Source organism: Ambystoma mexicanum, chromosome 5q (assembly GCF_040938575.1).
Source record: "Ambystoma mexicanum isolate Mex_15411 chromosome 5q, UKY_AmexF1_1, whole genome shotgun sequence".
Classification (NCBI taxonomy): domain Eukaryota; kingdom Metazoa; phylum Chordata; class Amphibia; order Caudata; family Ambystomatidae; genus Ambystoma; species Ambystoma mexicanum.
Genome location: NC_090933.1, coordinates 941,060,133 through 941,082,508, shown reverse-complemented (window position 1 = coordinate 941,082,508; position 22,376 = coordinate 941,060,133). Strand labels below are relative to the sequence as shown.

The 22,376-nt window shown below is 49.2% G+C and overlaps 1 protein-coding gene across 9 annotated transcripts in view; it reads left to right on the top strand.

Annotated features, from left to right (window-relative positions):
• Positions 1-22,376, top strand: part of UBR5 (ubiquitin protein ligase E3 component n-recognin 5) — a 2,447,509-nt gene that overhangs the window by 1,300,932 nt on the left and 1,124,201 nt on the right. For all 9 annotated transcript variants that reach the window (XM_069621460.1, XM_069621458.1, XM_069621459.1 and 6 more), the window contains one exon: positions 21,590-21,721. In XM_069621460.1, the coding sequence (XP_069477561.1) occupies positions 21,590-21,721 (132 nt within the window). The remainder of the gene's footprint in view (positions 1-21,589; positions 21,722-22,376) is intronic.

Below are 22,376 nucleotides of genomic sequence, written 5' to 3'. Positions count from 1 at the left end.
ATGAGAAAAAGTCAAGTCTCGTGCCCAGTCAAGTAAAACAGTTTCTCGGGGCACTAATTCAAACAGAAAGGATGTATACGATTTGGCCGTGGCAGAATTCTTCCCGGCCGAATTGACAGTGGTCAATTGTGCAGCGAAGACAAATTTGCAGTGGTCAAATCCGGCAAAACTTTAACCCCCCCACCCTTCCCAATAAATCCCCCCACCCATTACTTATCTTTTTGATGTCTGCTTTTCTTCTGACCCTGCAGCATCAGTTCTGTCCCTCCTACGCAGGTCGGATCGAACGCCGCTGGGTCTGCTTTTGCTTTTTTTCTTTATTCGTCCCCCGCCTACAAACCTCCGGAAGTGGGGGACAACCCCGCCTAACCCAAAGCCCATCAGTACCAAACATGGGGAGCAGACGACACCCCTGCAATTCCTGCTCCGCATGTTTGCTAGTGATTACCCAATTTTATCGTTTTGAATCGATCTAATGGTACCGGCTGAATTCGGCCAGATGTTACCATACGATCAATTAGAAAGTGAAGTGAAGTCTCCTGAAGAGGGCTTCATCAATGATCAATGCTTTCTGTATTTCTCAATCGCAAAGGCATGCTATCTGCTCCTGGAACTGACCGGAAGAATCCTTGCACCCGCACCTCCTGGGCACCTCTCACTGGAACCAACGGCAGGAAAACCTACCTCCACCCACCCCCAGTCCGCCTCTGGGAAAATCAGAGTCAGGAGTTGGGGGGGGGGGGGGGTGAGTTGGGGGACTCGTGTAAGCAAGTGCAAAGCATTTTCTGCCCCCGACTCCCCTCTTATCCTTGGAATAAATCTGAGGTATTCTTCATTTCCTCTGCTTTTTGATCATCGCTTCTAAAAGCAATCGTACCTGAAAGATAGAAATACATTTTTACCGAACAGTAACTTCTTTGCTCATCTTCTCTGGAGCTTTCACCAACACAAGAACGTTACCTACTTCTCCAGCATGGGGTTTGGCATGGATTCACATGCTCATGAATATTCCCTGTCGTCAGGCTGGGAATCCTTGGTAATACAAAAAACTGTTTCAGTCTAGTTTTCAAACTCTCTCTCTCTCCCATAAACCAATCACTGAGCTCTGGGTCATTGTAAAGACTGGAGGGGGTGTCTGTACTCCTGCTTTCTATATGGTAGAGGAGCGGCACAGAGGACCCCAGCCAAGATTTTCTATTGTTGGTCGCAATGCACGGGCAATCAAGGCCTAGCTTCTCAGGAGGTGATGCATGCTGGTTCTTAAGTACAGTGTAGTCCCCAAGCACCCACAAAGGAATGTCCACACAATGTATTAGTGAAAACCCAGTCTTTATATAATTAAGGTTCAAGGTTATATACACAATCACAATAACTCACTTAGTGCTCAGTTAATCTACAATGGCAAATATATACAGTTCTAAGTGGTACCACAATTATTATCAGATTTCATTAAAGTGCATCAACTGTACTCTGGTCAAATGTCACACAAATCAATTAATAAAGGTAACCAACAATAGACATAGGAGAAAAGCAGTTGGTTAGAACAATTGGCAGAATACTGGCCCCTACTGCTAGACACAGTTCTGTGTGGAGATCCCCTCACCCCCACCTGGTCAACCTGTAAAATAAAGATGTACTATAAGCCCAGTCCATATAGTGTTCAATGTGTCTTATTTCCTTCTAAAGTGTTTCTACCACCCCAAACTACCTGGAACAGCAGAGTTCCTCGAGGAGGCGTCGATGGATCCTTCTTGAGTGGCTCCCTTTAAAGCAGGAGCCACGGATCGTCGATGGGCCTTTCGAAGAAGGTGAACTTGGCATCGATGATCCTCGATGAAAAGTCTGATGGCGTCGAGGCTGCAGCTTTGGTCCTGGCAGTGCTCGTCGACGACGTCCTGCAAGGATGAGGCGTGCGGGCAGCTCAACGTCGATAGTTCAGGACCGCAAAGAGTTTGTGGAGAACTTTGGCCCAGCAAGGGCATTGGGTGCCTCTACGGTCTTTGGGTGGCGGGAAACCCACCGGCAGATGCTCATCGGCGGTCTGGCCTTCTCTGACGGGATAAGGCAGTGCGGACGAGCCTGTATGTGAATAAATTGTCTTAATCAATGGAGCGCTGCGGCTCCGGTCGTCGATGGCACGGCGTCAAGCAGTCCCCGCTTCTGGACAACTAACTTCTACGGGCCTCCAGCAGTTATAGAGATCCTACAAAACCTGGTTAACAACGGTGGACGGAATGTCCGCTGCTTCTCTTCATTTTCCTCAGCGGTCTCCGTCTCCGAACAGCAGCCTGTCGAGGGTCTTACTTCCAGGGAGCTTTGGCAAAGGTTAGCAGTGCACGCTGGTACATCGTAGCTCGGGAAGAGGGCACCTAACCAGGTCCTCTCTGGGTTAGTTCTTGAAGACGCAGCAGCTTTCAGATCGACGAAGTAGAACAGCAATACTTCTCTTCCAGCAGGGCTTCAAGGTTAAGCTTCATTTTCAATGTCAGTTTCAACTCCAGCTTCTGAACCATTTCTAGCAGTGAGAGGCCCCCAGATATACTGTTGATCTCCCATTCATTCTGCTGGGTCACACTCAGGCAACCAATCACTCAGAAGGGCATTCAGGCAGTCAGCCAATTAGGCGCACATTGCATTCAGGCCATTCTTCTCCAACCAGACACTCACAACACAGAATGTGGATTCGGGACAAGTACCCCGCCATTCAACACTACACACTGCATTCATATCAGTTTCCGGCAGGGTTGTCTCAGTCATTGTGTCAAATACCAGATAATAGACATCCACAACACAGAATGCGTATTCGTCACACACTTCAGTCACCAAGGTCCCACCCACAGGTGTACCCACAACTTACGGTTGTTGGGAAGGCTACAGCCAGTCTGGTCGGCACCTCCCCACACTACCATATATGGAGCTTCCACCCAACAGCCAGTCGGGGGGAAGGGATAGAGTCGGGACTTCCCAGGACTCCGGGAAAACCAAAGTAACAGGCGATGGAAGGCAAGAGGCCATGGGGGCCATCTTGTTTCCATCAAGAATCTACTGATTCCAATGACTGAACCTGGGTATCCTAAAATGGAGGATACTCGGAGCACCTGTCAAATTCAGCATGGAGCTGCCACCAGCCCATACCCTGCTGTCTGGGCCACACACAGGTGCCCAAAAACATACACTAGGGGTACAGGGTTGTACCCCCACCCATGGGTGCCATAAGGGTGTCCCATGGGTCTGTACACCAAACCAAAAGAGAGCTGCACCACCAGGAGTCCCACATGAACTCCTGTGCGGAAAATACGACCGAACACACGATAAAAAGCAGTAAAGGACAAGAATGCGGAGGCCCTGTCTCTCCGATGCATTTCCAGCATCAGTCATACTGCCCCCAGCCAATGACCGCCCTCTACCTAACCCCCTCCTCTGGCAGCCATCTTCAGATTTTTACCACACGTTCAAGTGTTGGGAGTCCTTGTGCTTTTTTTCTTTGTGCTTTTTGCTGCGTTTTTCACTTTTGAGAGTTAAACTCTATTTTTCGGTCAATCAAGCCCTTGTGCTCTATCGATCATCCATCCGACTAAATGGGACCCATTTTTGGATTTTGTCTACGCCCCTCAAGATTTGTTTTCGTCAAGTGTTCTTCTTGGAGCCTTCCAGAAGATTCTTCAGGCCTACACCGCGCGAATCATGCCGGATGAGAAGGGCGATGCTTCCCTCTTCATGATCTGCTCTGACTGCGGTTTGCTGAATGTGTACATGGACAACAAGCATTCCCAGTGCCTGTATTGCTTGCACCCAACGCACAAGAAGGAGGATTGTGCGTTTTGCTGTGACTTTCGAAGAGTCCGTTGAGGTATCCACACCAAAGTTTGGAAGCGTGGTTCCAGCACAAGGCCAAGCACCGCAAGCTAGCTTCTGGCGGGGTCACCGCTGCTGCAGGTCCAGCGACGGTCAGGACGCAATCGTCATCTCCATTGGCATCGAACTCCAGCCACCACTCTGGATCGTCGTCCAAGAGGAAGTAAACTACCCCGGGGAAGTTGAGAGAGAATCTGGAGAATGCCAAGCTTGAGAAGGCCAGGCAGGGTGTGGTGTCCGACCCACCAATGACTAAGCAGGCCAAGGTAGACAAGGCGTCTGAGACCCTGAAGGAGAAAGGCAAGCAGGACAAGGCATCCGACACGGCCAGGAAGGAAAAGGCCAAACCGGACAAGGGGACCAGCCTTTCTGTGAAGGCCCAGGTGCACCAGGCAAAACCGTTGCTCTCCCTCGAGGTGGTGGTGGCGTTGCTATCGAAGGCCGTAGGGGCAGACCCGGAGGGTGCCCCAGCGACGGTCAGGATATCTCTTCCTCCCAGGAGGGAGACTACGTGCATGCCTGCTGAGAAAACCCCTGAGAAGCGGATGCCGGACCTCAGCCCGAGACCGACCCCCCTGGACCCAAAGCAAGGGTGGGGGGTGTCGGGGGCCTCCAAGGTATGAACATTTCTTCGACTGAGGAGGACGAGATTATTTAGGTCCACACCGTCCAGGAGGGCGAAGATTAGGTAAATGCCAGAGACTCTCCCACAAAGGGGGAGATGACGATGGGTTTACCATCGACGGAGACGCTGACTACGGGCGCCAGCACGACGAGGACCTGGATACCAGCACCCTTACACCCCTCATTCCGCCTAGAGAGGTTTCACTGGACATCCTCTCGACCTGGCACACGCTGGTGTCTGAGAGGCAAAGGAGGATGCCGGCGACCCCACCGCCAGTGCCTGCCACGGCAACAGTCGGGAACAGCCGGCCAAGAAGAGGAGGAGGCACCTTAAGCCTCCATGCCACCCATCGCCACAACCCCTCTCCCCCCAAGGGAGACTGAGTCAGACACGGTGACAACGGGCACGGATGACGACGGCGAGATGGGGGACCTCCCATCTCCTCCGCCCAGAGCCTCTCCACCGGATGAGGTAGGATCGTTCCACGCGATCATTGCCCGGGCGTCAGAGCTCTTCCAGCTCACGCCAGAGGAAAAGAAGCGAGGCTTCTTATATCAACGCTGGGAGGCGAATAGGAAGACCATCCTTTCGGTATTGCTCCTGGACGATTGTTTTGGACAAAAGGCTGGCTCTGCTGAAGAACCCCCCGACAGCCCCAGAGAAGAGGGACCGATTAGAGAAGTACATGGTGCTGGACTCTGTGCCCAAGTGCTTACGGTCTCAAATGTCGCCAGACTCTGTGGTCTCAGCGGCCTCCAGAAAGAAGTAGTCAGGCTCAGCTTGTTCCTCTTCCTCCACCTCTCTGGACAACGAGGGGAAGAAGTTGGATTCGATGGGTAGGAAGCTGATCTACTCTGCGGCGTAACAAGTTACTTACCTGTGACTGTTTTGCTCCAGCATGGGTCTGGCATGGATTCACATGCGAATCCTCTCTCCTGCGAACCCTCCCTACTGCCCCACTGTGAAGGCTGCCAACGCCCTTGCGATCGTGGCCAGATATGACCGTGAGCTTTGGTTTAAGCTGGCCCGCTACTGGACTTCCTCCCCCAATGACAAGTGGGTTGAGGCTTTGGGGATCCTTCAAGAAGGAGAGATGGCATCGAAACCACGCTTACAGTGGCCCTCGACATTGCGGACACGGGGTTCCGCCAACTGGGAAATTGAGTTTGTCTTTGCTGTCGTTGCTGGCTTAAGGCCACCAACTTTAGACAGGAGGTCAAGACAAGGGTGTTGGACATGCCCTTTGACGGGGACAACCTGTTTGGGAAGGCTGTGGTGAATCTCTCCATGCCATCAAGGCAGATACAGAGACGGCACGTTCCCTGGGCACTCCACAGCAACGACGGCTGTCCTTTCTTTCCTCAGGAGGGAAGTCTATCTGCTATTTAAAAGGTTTTGGGGGGTGAAGAGGGGGCGGTGCTTGTCCTCTTACCGTCAGCCCTCCTGTTCCTCAACCCAGGAAGCCAGTCGGGGTAACTCCAAGGCCTTAGGGGGCGGAAGTCACTGTCGTCGGGGACTGCAAGGCGCCCGTCTACCTCCAAGCAAGATTGAACCGGCCAGGACGGTGGGAGGCCGGCTGGCGAACTTCGACGTGTGGGAGACCATCTCCACCGACAGATGGGTGCTTGACGCTCTCGCCCACGGACACACCTTAGAATTCCAGCAAAAGTGTCCGAGAATACCACCGTTGGCCCGGCAGGAAAACCACATCCCTGAGCTGCTGCTAGAGGTTCGGGCCATGTTAAAAAAAGTGATGATGGAGCTGGCTCCAAAGCTGCTCGGGGCTCCAGAGTATACTCCAGGTACTTCCTTGTAAGAAAGGAGACCTGGGGCTGGAGGCACATTCTCAACCTGCGACGGCTCATCAAATACATAAAGTCCCAGAGGTTATCGATGGTCACTCTGCAAAGCGTGCTCGGCCAACTGGAGGAGGGGGACTTTGTCATCGTTGGACCTGGAGGACACGTACTTCCACGTCCCCATACACAAAGGACACCACAAGTTTCTGTGCTTCATCGTTCAGGGGAAGCATTATCAGTTCAAGGCCCTTCCATTAGGGGTGAAGTCGGCGCCCAGAGTCTTCAAGTGCTTGGCGCCAGTGGCGGCCCATGTGCGACTGCAGGGGATCCACGTTATACCCCTACATGGACGACTGGCTCATCCAGGCCGAGTCAAGAGACACCACCTTCAAACACACGGAGCAGACCGTCCGTCTTCTGACTGACCTGGTGTTCTTGGTGAACTATGCAACATCCTGCTTAACTCCATTGCAGGACGCTCTGTTCCTGCGATCCAAGCTCAACACAGTGTCATGCCTGGCGTCAATGTCGGAGAAAGGATTTCTGCCATCTTGGGCAAGGAGCAACAGCTGTTGGCACTGAAGATCGCCATGGTGAGGACCATCAAGTCGCTGCTCGACATGATGTTGTGCATTTACCTGATTCGACTCTGCAGGCTACGGATGCGGCCTCATCAGGAGTTACTCGACGCCCGGTGGTTCCAGGGTTCCTTAAGCTTCCAGGACAAAATTGTGCTCGACGGGGAGTTCCGATGAGCGATCCGATGGTTGGGCGTGCGCTCCAATATCGCCGGAGGCACGGATCTCCAGAGTCCCTCATCCCAGGAGACCGTCACGACGGATGCGTCTGTTGAAGGTTGGGGAACTCGCACCGGATGTCTTCACGCGAGACGCCTGTGGCTGCCGGAAGAGAAGACGCTGCACATAAACATATTGGAACTACGGGGCACCAGATCCCCGGCACTATCCGGGGACGCGCATGACTTGTGGCACTGGGCAGTCACCCAGGGGATGTTCCTCATCCCATTCCACCTGGTAGGAGTAAAGAACACAGTGCTGACTCTCTCAACCGGGAGCTATGCTCTTGCCGAAGTTCCGGCAGGACCAAGTGGCCAATCTGTTAGACAAATGTTAATGTTAAAGGATATTTGTGCTGCGCACTATCACCACCGGAGTGGTCTCCTGGCGCTCTGGCAGATCTGAATCAAGAGGGGGGTAGGTTAGGTGTGTTAGTAGGGCAAAGTTTGGAGAAGAGCAAGGGAGCTGTTGAAGTACTGTTGGCAGCTTCCGATCGTTTAACACTGTTCGCCAAGCATATTGGTGTGGTATTCGGTTATGAGTATGTCGTGTGCTGTTGTGTGGGGGTCTGTGTTGTGTGGATGGTGTGGTGAAGAGTGTGCGGGTTTAAGAGGTGTGGTTGTGTTTGGTTGGAGTGTGTGAGCAGTGGTGAGGTTTTTAGTTGTTTTTGTTTTAGGGAGTTGGTTAGCCTTAACATCTCCTTTGAGATGTAGAGAAGGTTGTTTCCTTTCAGTGATTACGTTTCATCATAAGGCTGTCTCATCTCTCTGACATTATGCCAAGTCAGCTGCTTTAGTGTTTCCATCTTTGTATTCAGCTAGCCCTTTTATGCCAGTTTGTCTTTGCTGCAACCTAGTCTTTTCGGATTGATTTACTTGCGAACAATCCCCAGATAGATCTGTTTGCTACAATGACTAACACCAGGTGCCGGAGGTTCGCCAGCAGGTTTCCCTAGCCGGGGAGCATGGGGGACGCATTTTGATTCCCCTGGGACGGCTTGTTTCTGTATGTGTTCCCTCCGTTGCTTCTTAGAGTAATCAATCAACTCAGACGGTTCCGGTGCAGGATGATCCTCGTCACTCCAGCGTGGCCGAAGCAGATGTTACCCGGACCTTCTCAGCATGTCAGCGTCCCCGCCAGTCAAGTTGCCAGTAGTCGTGGATCTTCTCGCCAGGGAGGGAGGCGTAATTCTGCACCACGACCCAGGATCGCTGAACCTGAAGGCCTGGCTCCTGCAGCATTAGATTTCGGGGAAACAATCTTCCGGCGGACTGCAAGGAGGTATTCGACAAGGCCAGTGCGTCATCTACTTTGAAATGCTATGGACTCAAATAGAAGACATTCTCTATTTTGTGCCATCAAAGAAGATTGACCCTCTGAGGGTCACGGTCCTTCAGGTACTTCCATATTTGCTGTTGTTGGCTAAATCGGGGCGAGCTCACGCCTCCAAGGTTCATCTGGCAGCTATCTCCCGCTACACCAGATTCCCAGGACGACCCTCCTTGTGATCGCACCGGTTAGTCAAGGAGTTAGTCAAGGGACTATTCTGCTCGTTCCCGCCTGTGAAGGCTCCAGCCCCGTCGTGGGAGCTCAATGTGATACTTACTAGGCGCATGGGACCCCCGTTTGTGCCTTACGTTCTGTTCCACTCATGTTTCTGTCTTGGAAGACAGCTTTTTTCATGCTCATCACCGCTGCTCGATGAGTGAGTGGGGTCCAGACCCTATCCTGTAAGCCACCTTACTTGACTTTCCACGAGACGAAGGTGGTGCTGCAGACGCACCCCTGCTTCATGCCCAAGGTGCCGTCAGACTTTCATCCAAACGAGCCCTTGGGGTTACCTGTGTTTTTTCCGACGCCTTTGTCGCCGTCTGAAAGAACTTTGCACTCGCTGGATGTGGCTAGAGCCTGAAGGTTTATGTGGCCCGCATGAAGAGTTTTCTGGAAAACCTCTCAGCTTTTTGTGGACTTTGGTCCTGTGAACCATGGGAAGGCCCTGTCCAAGGCTTCCATTTCCGGCTCTATCACTCACTGTTACCGGTTGGCAAACCGACCGCTGCCTGGCCATCTGAGATCCAGTTGTACCAGAGCGATCGCTGCTACTACAGTGTTCCTGTCTGGTGTGCTCCTGCTGGACATCTGCAGGGCTGCTACGTGGAGGTCGACACACACCTTCAAGATTTTCTACTGCCTCGACAGGTATTCCAGGGAGGAGTCCAGAGTCGGCCAAGCAGTGCTGCGCCACCTGTTCGCTTGAAGGTGATCCTGAGGAGGTAAGAGATTGCTTCTGTTGAGCCTTGCCACCTCCCGTGGTTGTGCATGTGTGTACTGCTATGTATTCTTTATTCATGTTGGAGAAGGAACAAGTTACTTACCTGTGACTGTTGTGCTCCAGCATGGGTCTGGCATGGATTCACATGCGAATCCTCTCTCCTGCGAACCCTCCCTACTGCCCCTCTGCGGCTCTTCTTGGTCATACTGCCACTTTACGTGCTACTAAATCTGAACACGGCAGTCAGAAGAGGTGCTTAGGGAGAGAGCAGTCATTTCCTGGGGCAGTATGACCCAGAGCTCAGCAATTGGTTTATAGGAGAAAGACAGTTTATAAACGAGTGAAACTGTTTTTTCATTTACCGAGGATTCCCGGCCTAACAACGGTGAATATTCATGAGCATTTGAATCCATGCCAGACCCATGCTGGAAAACAACAGTTACAGGTGAGTAACGTGTTCCTGAAACAACACTACTGCCTGGATACAAAATCTAGGTCTGATTCTCCGGTGGGACAAGCGGTGCTAAAACATTGCTTTGCTACAGATTCCTCCACCATCTCTGGGTACTGCTTTCCCTTACATAATGAGTCCCTCAGCAGCTTTGCTGGATATCTAGGATTTATTTTTTTCACCTGGTGAGAGTGTGAGCCTTTTTCCCCACTCTTACTTGTGTTTTGCTTTGTGTGTGTTTTTACCATTTGTGTGACCTTGGGCTCTGGAGCCTCACCTACTCCATGAGCATCCTTTTTTGTGTTACACAGCACCTTCAGTGCAGTGACACAGGGTTGTCTTTTAGACTTCGCACTGACTCCATTTTTCTGGGACTGACTACTGTCTCCCAGAAACATGTAAAGTTGCCATTAGCTTTATGTAGTCTCTTTAAATCACAGACCCAGTACACCCCATCTTACATGGGGTATTGGAAAAGGTTAATTCTTATCCCTTTTTGTCTGTTTCTCTTGGAGCACTGTTTCGCTCCCTTTTTATCCAGACTTGGCTGGTGGCAGTGGTAACTTCCTTATTTTTTGTACCGGGGTTATCTTGTATTACTCTGGTATTGTCTTAGGCTATTTTATTAGCCTCGAACATAAACCTGCTTGACCAAATATATATTTTTTCGACTCTGGCTGGGTTTATTCGCCATTTCTTTTTGTTAGTCTTTCTCATGTTTTACTCTGCTTGCCAACCCAGGTTTGGTCCCTTTGTTCTCTGTCTTTTTGCAGGCTTCTGCACAGAAACCCTCCTCAAGGCACCTGAAAGTCTGGGTAGGCAGGATGTGAGGGAGGGGTCTTAGGACCCCTGCCATGGGTTCCCTTGGTAACCCAAGTCGCACTCCTGTTTGATTGGCTGGGTGACTGTCCTTGCCAGGACAGCCACCCTGCTGTGTGATTGACAGCCAGGCTGTGTGAATGAGGGAAAACTGCATAAAAAGCAGGTCTATGGGAATGGAAAGGCAGAGTCGCCACTGAAATGAAAGAACCAACAAGGAACTGGATGAGAGGACCCCTTCAAGGACAGAACCGCCCAGTGAAGCCCTGCTACAGGTCCGAATCTTCAGAATCCGACGACAGAGAAGATCCTCCAGGAAACTTCTTCCCTTGAGCTGGTGGGACCAACCAGTTCACCCAAACTGCTAGCCAGGACCCCCCCCCCCTCTGGTCGAATTTGCTGTACAGAGCTATAGTGGGCCGGATAGCCAGGAAGGTCGGACCCTGCTTGGGTTTTAAGGAGTGCACCTGTTATTTGTTGTTTTGCTCTGCTGCTGGTTTCTTCTTTGGGTAGTGCAGGACCCTCCAGTCTTCCTACTTCTTGTCAGTCCGACAGTCGCTTCAGGAACCGTGAGCCTGCAGGAACTAACGGGAAAGTCTGCCTCAGCTACAGCTTCTTCTCCGTTTTAAAGTACTGTGCAAATCCGGTTGTTCGTTTCATTCAGCCGCAGTGAAAGTGTTTGAAATCTTTCTCCAATCCGAGGGCTTGTCCTACTCTTCTGTTTGAACTAACTTTTCTACCAACCAACCTCGTCCGTAATCCGTTGCACAAACTTTACTGCGAACTACCCTGAACCGTGTGATCTTGAGCAAAAGACTTTTGACTATTGCCTTTGGCCCTAAGCCTTTTCTAACGGATTCTATCACTGTAGTTCCTCTTGCTCAATTTCTATTAACTTTGTCTTTCCTTCCCTTTTAAATTGCTAGAGTGCCATTTTGCTCCCACTTCATTTTGTGAGCTTAACTTGTCTGGAACTTATTGGGAGTGGTGTGGTGTATTAAGATTGTGATTTTTAAACTGCTTTATGATGGTGAAATGTTATATAACTAAAGAGTAAATAAATGTATATTATTTTACTTGGAAACCTTGAGTCAGTGTTTGTTTGAATCATAGTAATTGATGTCCTTTGTGTGACTATTTGATACTGCCCACTTGCTCTTGAGAGAAGTCTGGCTGCTCAGCCATCGCTACCACTTTTACTGTGTAGTAAAGGCTTGTACCAAAGGTGAATTTGTACTGTCACTTGTAGTCTTAATTGTGTGTGGTGTTCCCAAAGGGTTCTGCATAGAATTCTGCCTAACATCCCTCTACCTTAGAGACCCCCAGCAACTTTGCGGAATTTTGAGGACTTTATTTTTCTACCTGGAGAGAGTGTGACCCTTTTTTCTCACTTTCATGTATTTTGACATGTGTTTTACATCTGTGTTTTCTTTGATAGGGACTCTAACCAACTCCCTAGGTATCATCTTTTTCAATTGTCACAAAGCACCTTCAGTGCAGTGGCACAGGGAAGTCTTTCAGATTTCCCAAGGTTTAAATACCTTCTCTGCGATCAACTACTGTTTCCCAGAACAGTGGAATGAAATTGACTTCACTTAGCCCTGTACATTTCTAGACCCAGCACACCCTACTTTACAATGGAGGGCTGGAGGGGTTACTTAGTATCCCCTATGTCTAGTTACTCATGTAACAGTCAAATGTTACCCTTTCCTCTTGGAATGGCTGGTGGCAGTGGTTTTTCAATGAACTACCATGATTTTTCCCAACCGCAAACTATTCGTAGCTCTGGTAACGTTAATTCTGATGTTTGTTAATCTGCTTAGAATCACATGCTGTGCATAGTCCGACATCCAGTGGTCACTGCCGAGTATTGCATTTTGTTTTTCGTAGTCGAAAAGGCGACGTCGACAAGGCGTGTCTGTAACACTATCCCTATAGTGATGTGCAGTGTACCCACAATCCCTCACGCGTCGAGGTCCCTCAGATTGTTTTTTTCCGCCCAGATATTGGTCGCCTTTACGCGGCGCTCCTTGAGAGACATTGTACTAACTTTTATTCGACCTTTGGTCGTTAACTTATATTATTACTTACATCCCTCCTTTAGCGTCGTAGCTGCGAAGCTGTTCACCGCCGATCAAGATCTCCGACGGCGGAGGACATGTGGCCTGGCCTCGATGGCCAAATACAGTAGGGAGAGTGGGGTTGTAGGACATTTATTGTTTCTCTTTGAGAATGGCTTTCCCTTTCCCCTCCCTTTCCTTCGGGATTGTTGTCACATGCAATCGGTTCCTCCGCTATTGAGAGGACACCCTTTGTTTGGCCTGCGTTGCAAAGGCAAGTTTACCTGGAAAGACAAGCCTAAACGGTGTCACCGTTGCTTGCCCCTTGACCACAAAGAAGACGGCTCTGCGTCTTGTCAGCTCCTTAAGCCGAAGACTTTAAAAGACTGCAGGGTCAAAAGGTGGCCAGCCTACGCCATGTCTAGGTCTGATTCATCACCCGCTGCCGCCGAAAGTGACGAGGAATGTGACAACCCGATATCCGTTTCGGAAGTCGTAGACTCTCTAAGGAGCGTTCACGCTCCTCGTCGTCTGTCCCTGGCCCCGACAAGCTCCGCTCACGCCCTGCTTATGGGGATGAACACCCCGGCGACGAGGACGCACACAGAAAACACTCCCATAAACACACGACCCACGGCTCTTCCTTGTCAAAGACGAAGAGAGCGTTAGCGCCAACAGAGACGCAGGTCCTACCGGCGGCCTCCTCAGACCGTAAGAGTCTTAAGCCCCCCTCGCAACCGCGACTGGGCTACCCCCAGATAAGGGCGCTATCACTAAACCACCAGACGACGCACACCATCAGAGAGCGCCCATCTGCGTAGAGCAAGCGACGCCTGTAACGTCGACGCTGGAGTTGCCCTCGACAGATGGTTTAGTTGTCGAGAGCCTGGCGCGGATTATTTCCACCGATAGCCAGAGACGGACGGCGGAAGAAACGTCGATCACCGCTCATAAGGCCGGGAGACGCCGAAAAGGTCAGAAGGAAGGCAGGAACCACCCCCTCTTTCGAGAGGGACTCCTAGCCTACCAGAATATTTTTCAGAAGGCGAGGGGAACCTTTTTTCGCGTTATGCGATAGGTTGAAGTGTTTTCTAACGGAAGGCCCTCCCTTTTCACCCCCCCCCCCCCCCGACCACTCTGGGGTACCTCATGAGACCCTAGAGAGACTCCAGTTCTGTATGGACAAAATGGAGGTGTTTATGGAGACTCAGAACCTTCCAACACCCAAGAGATCAAGAGAGGGACCTCAGGAGGATCCCAGGGCCAAGTATCCTAGGCTGTTTGATTCCCCCCCCCCCCCCAAAGAGGATTTAGATTTATATGACCTCACTGGTGAGGACCCCCACTTTCAGGAGGAGGATGAATTCTTAAGCAATGAAGGGCAACAAAATCTAGAGAAGGAAGGTTTTGAAGACAACCCGGATATGGGTGATGGGGGGGGGGGGGGGGGCTTACGCTTCGTAGAAGACCCAGAAGAAGGCGCTTCACAGCCCTGGCAGTCCCCATCAGCGTTTTCAGACCCTGACACCATAAACCTGTCCCCACCCAAAGACTCGCCTATTAGGAATATGTCACCTATAGACGATCAACCTACCTCAATGCACTACTACGCAAGGCAGCAGCGCATTTCGAGATTGAGACCGGGGAAACTTCTCCTAAAATCGACTTTGTAGAAAAGATCATTAAGGAGAAACCCCCTGTCAGCCAAACCATTCTCCTTCTTGCCTCAGAAAAGGGACGAATTATTCCTTCACTATCCACTCCGTGATCAGAGGGGTCAACCCGAGGATAGAAAAATTATTTAGTCCTTCTCCATCGGACCCGTTATACATCAGGGGCCACTCTGTACCAGACTCCCTAGTGGTGACAAATACTAGGAAGAGAGCAGGGGTCCCGCTGTCAACTAACGAGGCACCATCAGATAAAGAGGGTAAAAAATGGTATGCCCTAGGAAAGAGGATTACAGCCTCGGCTGCCTTTTCCACAAGAATTGCCAATCACAACTCTCTGCTGGCAAGTTACGCAGATGCACAATGAAGCAAACTACGTAAGGACATTGAGGAGGTACCGGAACCCCTAATTACACGGCTTTTAGCTTGGGTGACTGAAGGGACCTTAGTCAACCAAAGCATCATTAAAAATACTCTGGATGCTGCAGAAACGGCTGGCTGTTCCCTAGTCCAAGGAATCCTCCTCAAACGCCATGTATGGCTACGTAATTCAGGCTTTAAACCTGAAACACAAGCATCTCTAACAAACCTATAGAAGATGCAAACCTTTGGTAAGGCGGTGGATGAGGCACTAGAGACCGCAAACAAGGAATTTGATACCATCAAAACCCTAGACCAAATTTCAAGGCCTCCCAACAAACGTGGTTATGGCAACAAATGCTTTTTTCGAGGCCAACGCCAGCAGCAGCAACAACAGCAGCAGCAATACTCTGCAGGTAACTGGTCCTCTAACCAAGGCACCAGTGGACAATACAACCAAAGAGGACAACGTCGTGTCACGGGAAGAGGTCGGGGTCCCACCCCTAGAGGTTCCCAAGCCACCAACACCAAATGACTCAGATTCGAGTCCCCTCCCATGCATCGCCGGTCGAGGGCCGGTTAACATCCTTTCTTCCAGCATGGGAGGGTATAACATCAGACAGCTGGGTACTATCAACCATAACCCGCGGTTATTGTATAGAATTCAACAGTTCCCCTACGTACAGACCCCCAAGGGGATGACGCATGTCGCCGGAACACCTCCCAATCTTTCAAGAAGTGGACCAACTAATAGAAAAAGGATCTATAGTGTTTGTGCCTCTATCACAGGTAACAGAAGGTATTTATTCATTGTACTTCCTTGTACCCAAAAAGGACTTAACCATGCGCCCTGTACTAGATCTGCACCCAGCGAACAAATTTGTTAAACCTCAAAAGTTTCGTATGGTGACTCTACAGGAGGTAATCCCCCTGCTTTCGCAGGGAGAATACATGACAACACTGGACATGAAAGATGCGTACTTTCATATTTTAATGTTGCCAGCGCACAGGAAATACCTCAGGTTCATGATAGAGGGCAAACACTACCAGTTCAGAGTGCTACCCTTCGGCATTGCATCAGCGCCGAGAGTATTCACGAAGGTACTGGCAGTGGCAGCGGCCCACCTGCGCAGGTTGTCCATCCCAGTATACCCTTACCTCTACGATTGGCTCATAACAGGGGATTCTTACGAAACATGCTTCTCAAATACCCAAAAGACTGTAGACCTTTTGTTTCAACTGGGCTTCTGCATCACCAAAAAGAAGTCCAGTTTAGACCCCTGCCAGATCAAACAATTCCTAGGGGCTCTAATTCGAACAAAGGACGGCTTCGTCTTCTCCTCCAACGAGAGGGTCCAAAACATGCGGTTTCAAATCCCTCAATATGTGGCCGGTCGAGACGTGACGGTACGCAAAGCAATGCGCTTACTAGGAATGATGGCGTCATGTATTTATTTGGTACCTCACGTGCGCCTGTGCATGCGCCCAGTGCAAGAGTGGCTCAACAGCCAGTGGGTGTCAGGCCAGCGGACAATGGGACGATCTAGTGGTGGTCTCGCAGGCCTTGGTTCTCTCGCTACGGTGGTGGTCGAAGGAAAACCTGGTAATAGGGAAACCATTCGTCACCCCCACAGTGGAAGCCACTCCAACCACAGACGCATCGCTCACAGGATGGGGGGCTCACCTATCCCATCAGACTGCTCACGGAGTTTGGACTCCGAGCGTAGCATCCAAGCACATAAACTTACTGGAGCTACTAGCTGTGTTCAAGGCACTGAAAGCCTTCCAGGCACACCTGCAAGGGAAGACAGTGATGGTCTTCACGGACAGCACCACAGCCATGTACTACCTCAACAAGCAAGGGGGCACTCACTCTCCAGGACTGTCCAAGCTGTCCCAGAACATCTGGAAGTGGGCTCTCAAACACATGTTGCTACTGTCACAACATGTACCACGGAACTCAATCTGCTAGCAGACGAACTCAGCAGAGACTTCCCTCTGCCCTCAGAGTACAAATGGCGGTTACACGAAGACCTAGTCTTCGACATCTTCACACGATGAGGATTCCCAGAAATAGATCTGTTTGCAACTCTGGAGAAATCCCAATGCCAAGATTACGCCTCCAGGTACCCCCAGAACCAATCCAAGGGGAACGGTCTATCGATACCATGGTCAGGGAAATGTGTTTACGCTTCCCCTCCCCCTTGCCCCCCTGACTCCCCTTCTCAACAAAATAGTGCACCAGATGCACCAGGAACAAGTTACCATGATACTGGTGGCTCCTGTGTGGGCCAGACAGCCTTGGTTCGCTCACTTGATGGAGATGTCCCGATCTCCTCCAGTGAAACTTCCCTGCCCGTACAACATGCTGTCACAGGACAAGGGCAGGACACTACATTCATGCCCTCAGACCATGATTTTAGCAGCCTGGCTCCTGCGATCATAGAATTTGGACATTTACAACTCCATCAGAGATGCATGGACATTCTCAGGGAGGCTAGAAAGCCTAACACTCGTCACTGTTATTCTAGCAAATGGAAAAGATTTGTCATCTGGTGTAGGGGAAGGAGCATTACCCCTGTTGACTGCTCTCCCACACAAATTGTTCTGTACCTGACTCAACTACTAGACTCAGGCTTGGTGTTTAACTCTATTTAAGTCCATTTAGCTGCACTTTCCGTATACACCACTTCCCAAATTAAAGTGTCATGGTGGAAAGTCCTAGTTATTAAAGCCTTCATGGAAGGAGTGAAGAGGATCCACCCTCCCATAGTTTATCGCGTTCCCGGATGGGACCTAAATGTGGTACTAACCAGGCTCATGGGGTCTCTCTTTGAACCCATGCACAAAGCAACACTTAAAGACCTCACTCTTAAGACTGCTTTTCTAATAGCTATCACCTCCATTAGGAGAGTAAGTGAACTACAAGTGCTCTCTGTACCAGACCCCTTTGTAACAGTTCACAAGGATAAGGTGGTTCTACGCACACATCCTAGGTTTGCGCCAAAATTTATCTCTAAATTCCATGTCAACCAATCAATGGAACTACCAACGTGCTTTCAAAATTCTTCAAACTTAGGTGAGAAGAGCCTGCATACACTGGATGTTCACAGATCTGTGATGTTTTATATGGAAAGAACCAGACCATTGAGAAAGACTAATCAGTTCTTTGTCTCTGTGGCAGCAGAAAGAGAAGGAGATGCAGTTTCAAAATCCACTATTTCTAGATGGATTGTACAATGCATCACTCTGTTTCTCTCTTGCTAAGAGAGAACTACCCCTGAAGCCAAGAGCACACTCCACTCGAGGCACCGGGGCTTCCATAGCTTTCATTGCAAATGTCCCTCTTGAGTCCATTTGCAAAGCGGCAACGTGGAGTTCTGTTCACACCTTTACAAAACACTACCTGTCAAGCAGAGAATCTCACTCAAAACACTTGCCCTCACGCACAAATGCTTGCCTAGCAAGGCCCCTATCTACCTCTGTACTTGGCTGTCTCGCCACTCGACCTCCCGTCCTCTAAGAACTGCCCAGACCCACTGCCTATCGATCCCTAGGTTCAAACTTCAAAAAGCGGGGGGCACTAGCTTCCCTGTCCTAGCCTCCAAGCTATGGAACTCCCTCCCCTGTTACTATCGGAGCCGAAGACTCAACACATTCAAGTCCAAAACCAAATCTTGGCTTTTCGACCAGCACTAAGACATGCTCTTGTCTTACATACTCTGGCCCGCTGACCTCCGTTATTACTTTCTGTACACCCTATGGGTATATCCACTGAAACTGTCATTATTTGGGTAATGTATTTTCTATGTCTGTACATATGCATTATTGTAACTTTGTACAAATTGCGCCCTGATGCCTCCGGGCCTGATGGTTTGCGCGTTATAAATAAAACAAATACAATACTGCCTAGATGCCCACTCTAGAGCTGATTCCCAGGTGGGACAAGCAGTATTAAGACATCTTTTTTCTACTGTTCCTTCTCACAACCCACTTCCAACTCCGGGTACTCCTCGCTAGTCTATGCACAGCATGTGATTCTAAGCAGATTAACAAACATCAGAAGACAATGCATTACAAAGCATTTCTGATGGTTGTATCTGCTTAGATTCGCATGCGCCCACCCTTCCTCCCCGCTCGGAAGGAAGGAACATAGACTTTCTTCTATATCTCTCATTTCTGTACTCACTCGTGTCTAATAGGCTCCCTCGGGGCATAAAAAATACAAACAGAGGGACCTTGACGCGTGAGGGATTGTGGGTACACTGCACGTCACTATAGGGATAGTGTTACAGACACGCCTTGTCGACGTCCCCTTTTTGACTATGAAAAACAAAATGCAATACTCTGCAGTGACCACTGGATGTCGGACTATACACAGCATGTGAATCTAAGCATATACAACCATCAGAAATGCTTTTACGGTAAGTAATGCATTGTCATCGCAGGAGCCATGTTTTTCAAGATGGCACCCAGCCATCATTGCTAAAGTAGTTCTGTCTTCTTTTTTCACCATGCCTTTGTAGAAAGGTCCTTCTAGATTTTTTCTTTGCGCGCCAAACCAGGTTTGGTCTCTTTGTTCACTCGCCTTTGGCGGGCTTCAGGAGTGAAACCCGCCTCTGGCTCCAGAGTGTCTGGGGTAGGCAGGAAGTGTGGGAGGTGTCCAAAACTCCCTATGCTTAGTCTCCTAGGAGACCCAAATGCACTGTGTGATGATTGGCTGGCTGATTGTCCTGTAAGGACAGCCACCCTGCTGGGTGAGTGGCAGCTAGGCTAGAATGAATGGGAGAAAACCGAATAAAAGGAGAGTCTCTTGGCTTGGAAGGCAGAGTCGACTACTGGACGAAGGAACCGAAGAAGAGCTTGAAGAGGACCGCTGCTGCAACTCATGGACCGTTGGTTTGCCCGGTGAAGCCCTGCTGCAGGTCCGAATAGCCAAGTTCGCATTGACAGAGAAGCTCTGCGAAGGACGACTTCTCCCTTTTGAGTTGGTAGGACCAATCAACTCCCAAGTAAGCTACCTGGACACCCATTTCGGAGCTGGTTGCATTTCCTCAGAGTGCTGCAGGAAACCGTAGAGCCAGGAAGAGGGACACCAGATTGTGTGCGTTACTTGTAAGCTGGCTGAAAACGTTGGGAAGATACTCCGGACTCCCGCGGCATCGGTCGACTGAGCCTGACCCCCCCCCTCAGCTGTGTGTGTAACCTCCAGAAGCAAGGACAGTGCACCTTGACACCCAGGACCAGCGTTGTTACCAGTGCGGTAGCTGAAACGCGAAACAGTCACTTAAATTGAAGTTTGCCAGATGCAAGCTTTTAACCGGTCCCAGTGCAGTGCAGGAGTCCCCCGACGTCCTCCCTCTTGTCCCCACGACTGAGGCCCAGGAACAGCGAGATCTGCAGGAAATGCCAGGAACAGTATTCATCAGCTGCATCTTTTTCTTCATTACAAGGTACTGTAAAACAAGACTGAGAGAACTTGCCTCTCACAGTGAAAGTGCTTGAAACTTTTGCAACTCGCTGACTTAATCAGCTTGTGACCCACCATATGATTCTTCTTCTTACAAACTACTTCTGAGAATTTGTGCCAAGACCTTTCAGTTTACTTACCAGAACCACTTTATCCTATTCACGACTTTAGCCCATTGACTTTGGCCTAGCCTGTTAAATTGAATTGACTCTTCTGGTGAACTCAAACATATTTGCACTGTCTAAGATTATTTATATTTCTTGTGTTCTAATCCATTTTGCCTTTTACCTACTGCTTTTTAAGAGTATACAGTATTGAAGTATATTTGTGTGTTATTAGTCTATTGCTCCTTTCTGAAGAAGGCTTTATAACTGACTGATACATAAATGTATTGTTTATGCAAGAAACCTTGTGTGTAAGATTTTATTTGAATACCTGTAACTGTGAATCTTTGTAACTCCACTACAGCTCACAATGCCCCTCTTGAGATAAGCCTGGCTGCTCAACACGCTACCAAAACTGTGTAGTACAGACTTACACCTGTAGTCGTAGTTGTGTGTAGTGTTCCAGAGGGTACTGCATACAAAACCTGCCTAACACTGCTCACTAGTCTATGCACAGCATGTGAATATGAACAGATTCACAAGCATCAGACATGCATTACTCACCGTAATAGCATTTCTGATGATTGTATCTGCTTAGAGTCCCCTCCCTCTCTCTCACTCATGTGGTAGAAGGAACATAGACCTCTTGCACCTTCTCTCTTCTGTATTTGTTCACGCTGACTATAAGTTTCCCTCGCTGCAGAAAAGACACAACAGAGGGACCTCGACACATGAGGGATTTTGGGCACACTAACACTATCCCCAACGTGACATGCAGTCATGCACATGTCGATATCACCTTTCGATCTTCAAAACAATCAGCGATTACCACTAGACGTCGGGCTATATGCACAGCATGTGAATCTAAGCAGATACAATCATCAGAAGTGCTATTACGGCGAGTAAGGCATGTCTTATAATTGAGTGTTGAGCGATATCACCTGGTTTTTTCATTTTCTAGTTTGTGTATTGGGCCTAGGATAGAGTATTTATGTGCTTATCTGTCTAAATTGAATTGAGTGTTTCACTGTGGTCTCATTTTGGACCCCTGACCCCACCCACACTCTCCTGAGAATAGCCTTGACTGCTCTCCTCTGCTACCTTGATTTGGTTTTTGGCTAACCTCCGAGTTGCCCTGTTCACTACGACTAAGGTGGCCTCCTAAAATCTGTTCACCGGGCCAGATTCTAGAAATCCATCTTGACAATATCACTGAAGTACAGCTCTTAAATCTGGAAAAAAAAACTGTTAAATCTACTAAAAAACTCATCATGTATACCCCTAGTCACCTGTGTTTTATATTGTAGGAAGTGATATGGAGTTGGACTTATTAGCAGCAGCGGAAACGGAAAGTGACAGTGAGAGTAACCACAGTAACCAGGACAATGCCAGTGGACGCAGAAGTGTTGTTACTGCGGCTACTGCTGGTTCTGAAGCAGGTACATTTCATCCTAATTGCTTTTTGTCTTTTGGAAATGCCTGCACCCATTTAATATTCATACAGAGGTAGATTTAGTTATTACATTTTAGGTCAGTTTAAGAAATGTGTTCAATGCAAGTATGTGTTTACTTTTATGAGCGTTTCTTTGCATAAACAAAAAAATGTACATGTACATGCTTTTCTAAATTAAAATCTTCTGCCAATTTGTAATTTTAAAAATGTTTTTCCTTTATCTGGCACTAGAATGAATTCTAAATACCATGTGGTGCAAGTATCAACAGCCTTTTCAATTGGTATAAATATTGCTGTATGCATTATATACCCAGAGTTAATCTCTTCAATGGTTACAGCATTTTTATTATTTCTGTGAGTGTGTACTAAAGGATATTGATATGATCACACTCCTTGGATTCTAGGTAATACGTTTTTCCGAAATCCTCCGACAAGCTATTAGGAAGACTAAATGTCAATGTATATTCAGGGTACTCCTACGTCCCGTCCCCCTTCCTCCATATTGTATGGGTGTCCCTCGCTAGGGGGACAGAGCTTTATTCACCAGAAAAGAAATCTTCCCCTTTAAACTTAGATGCGTGTGGGGCTGCGGCCCTGGAGGCATGTGCTCCTCCGACTCTGCCCCCCGGCGCCACTCCAGA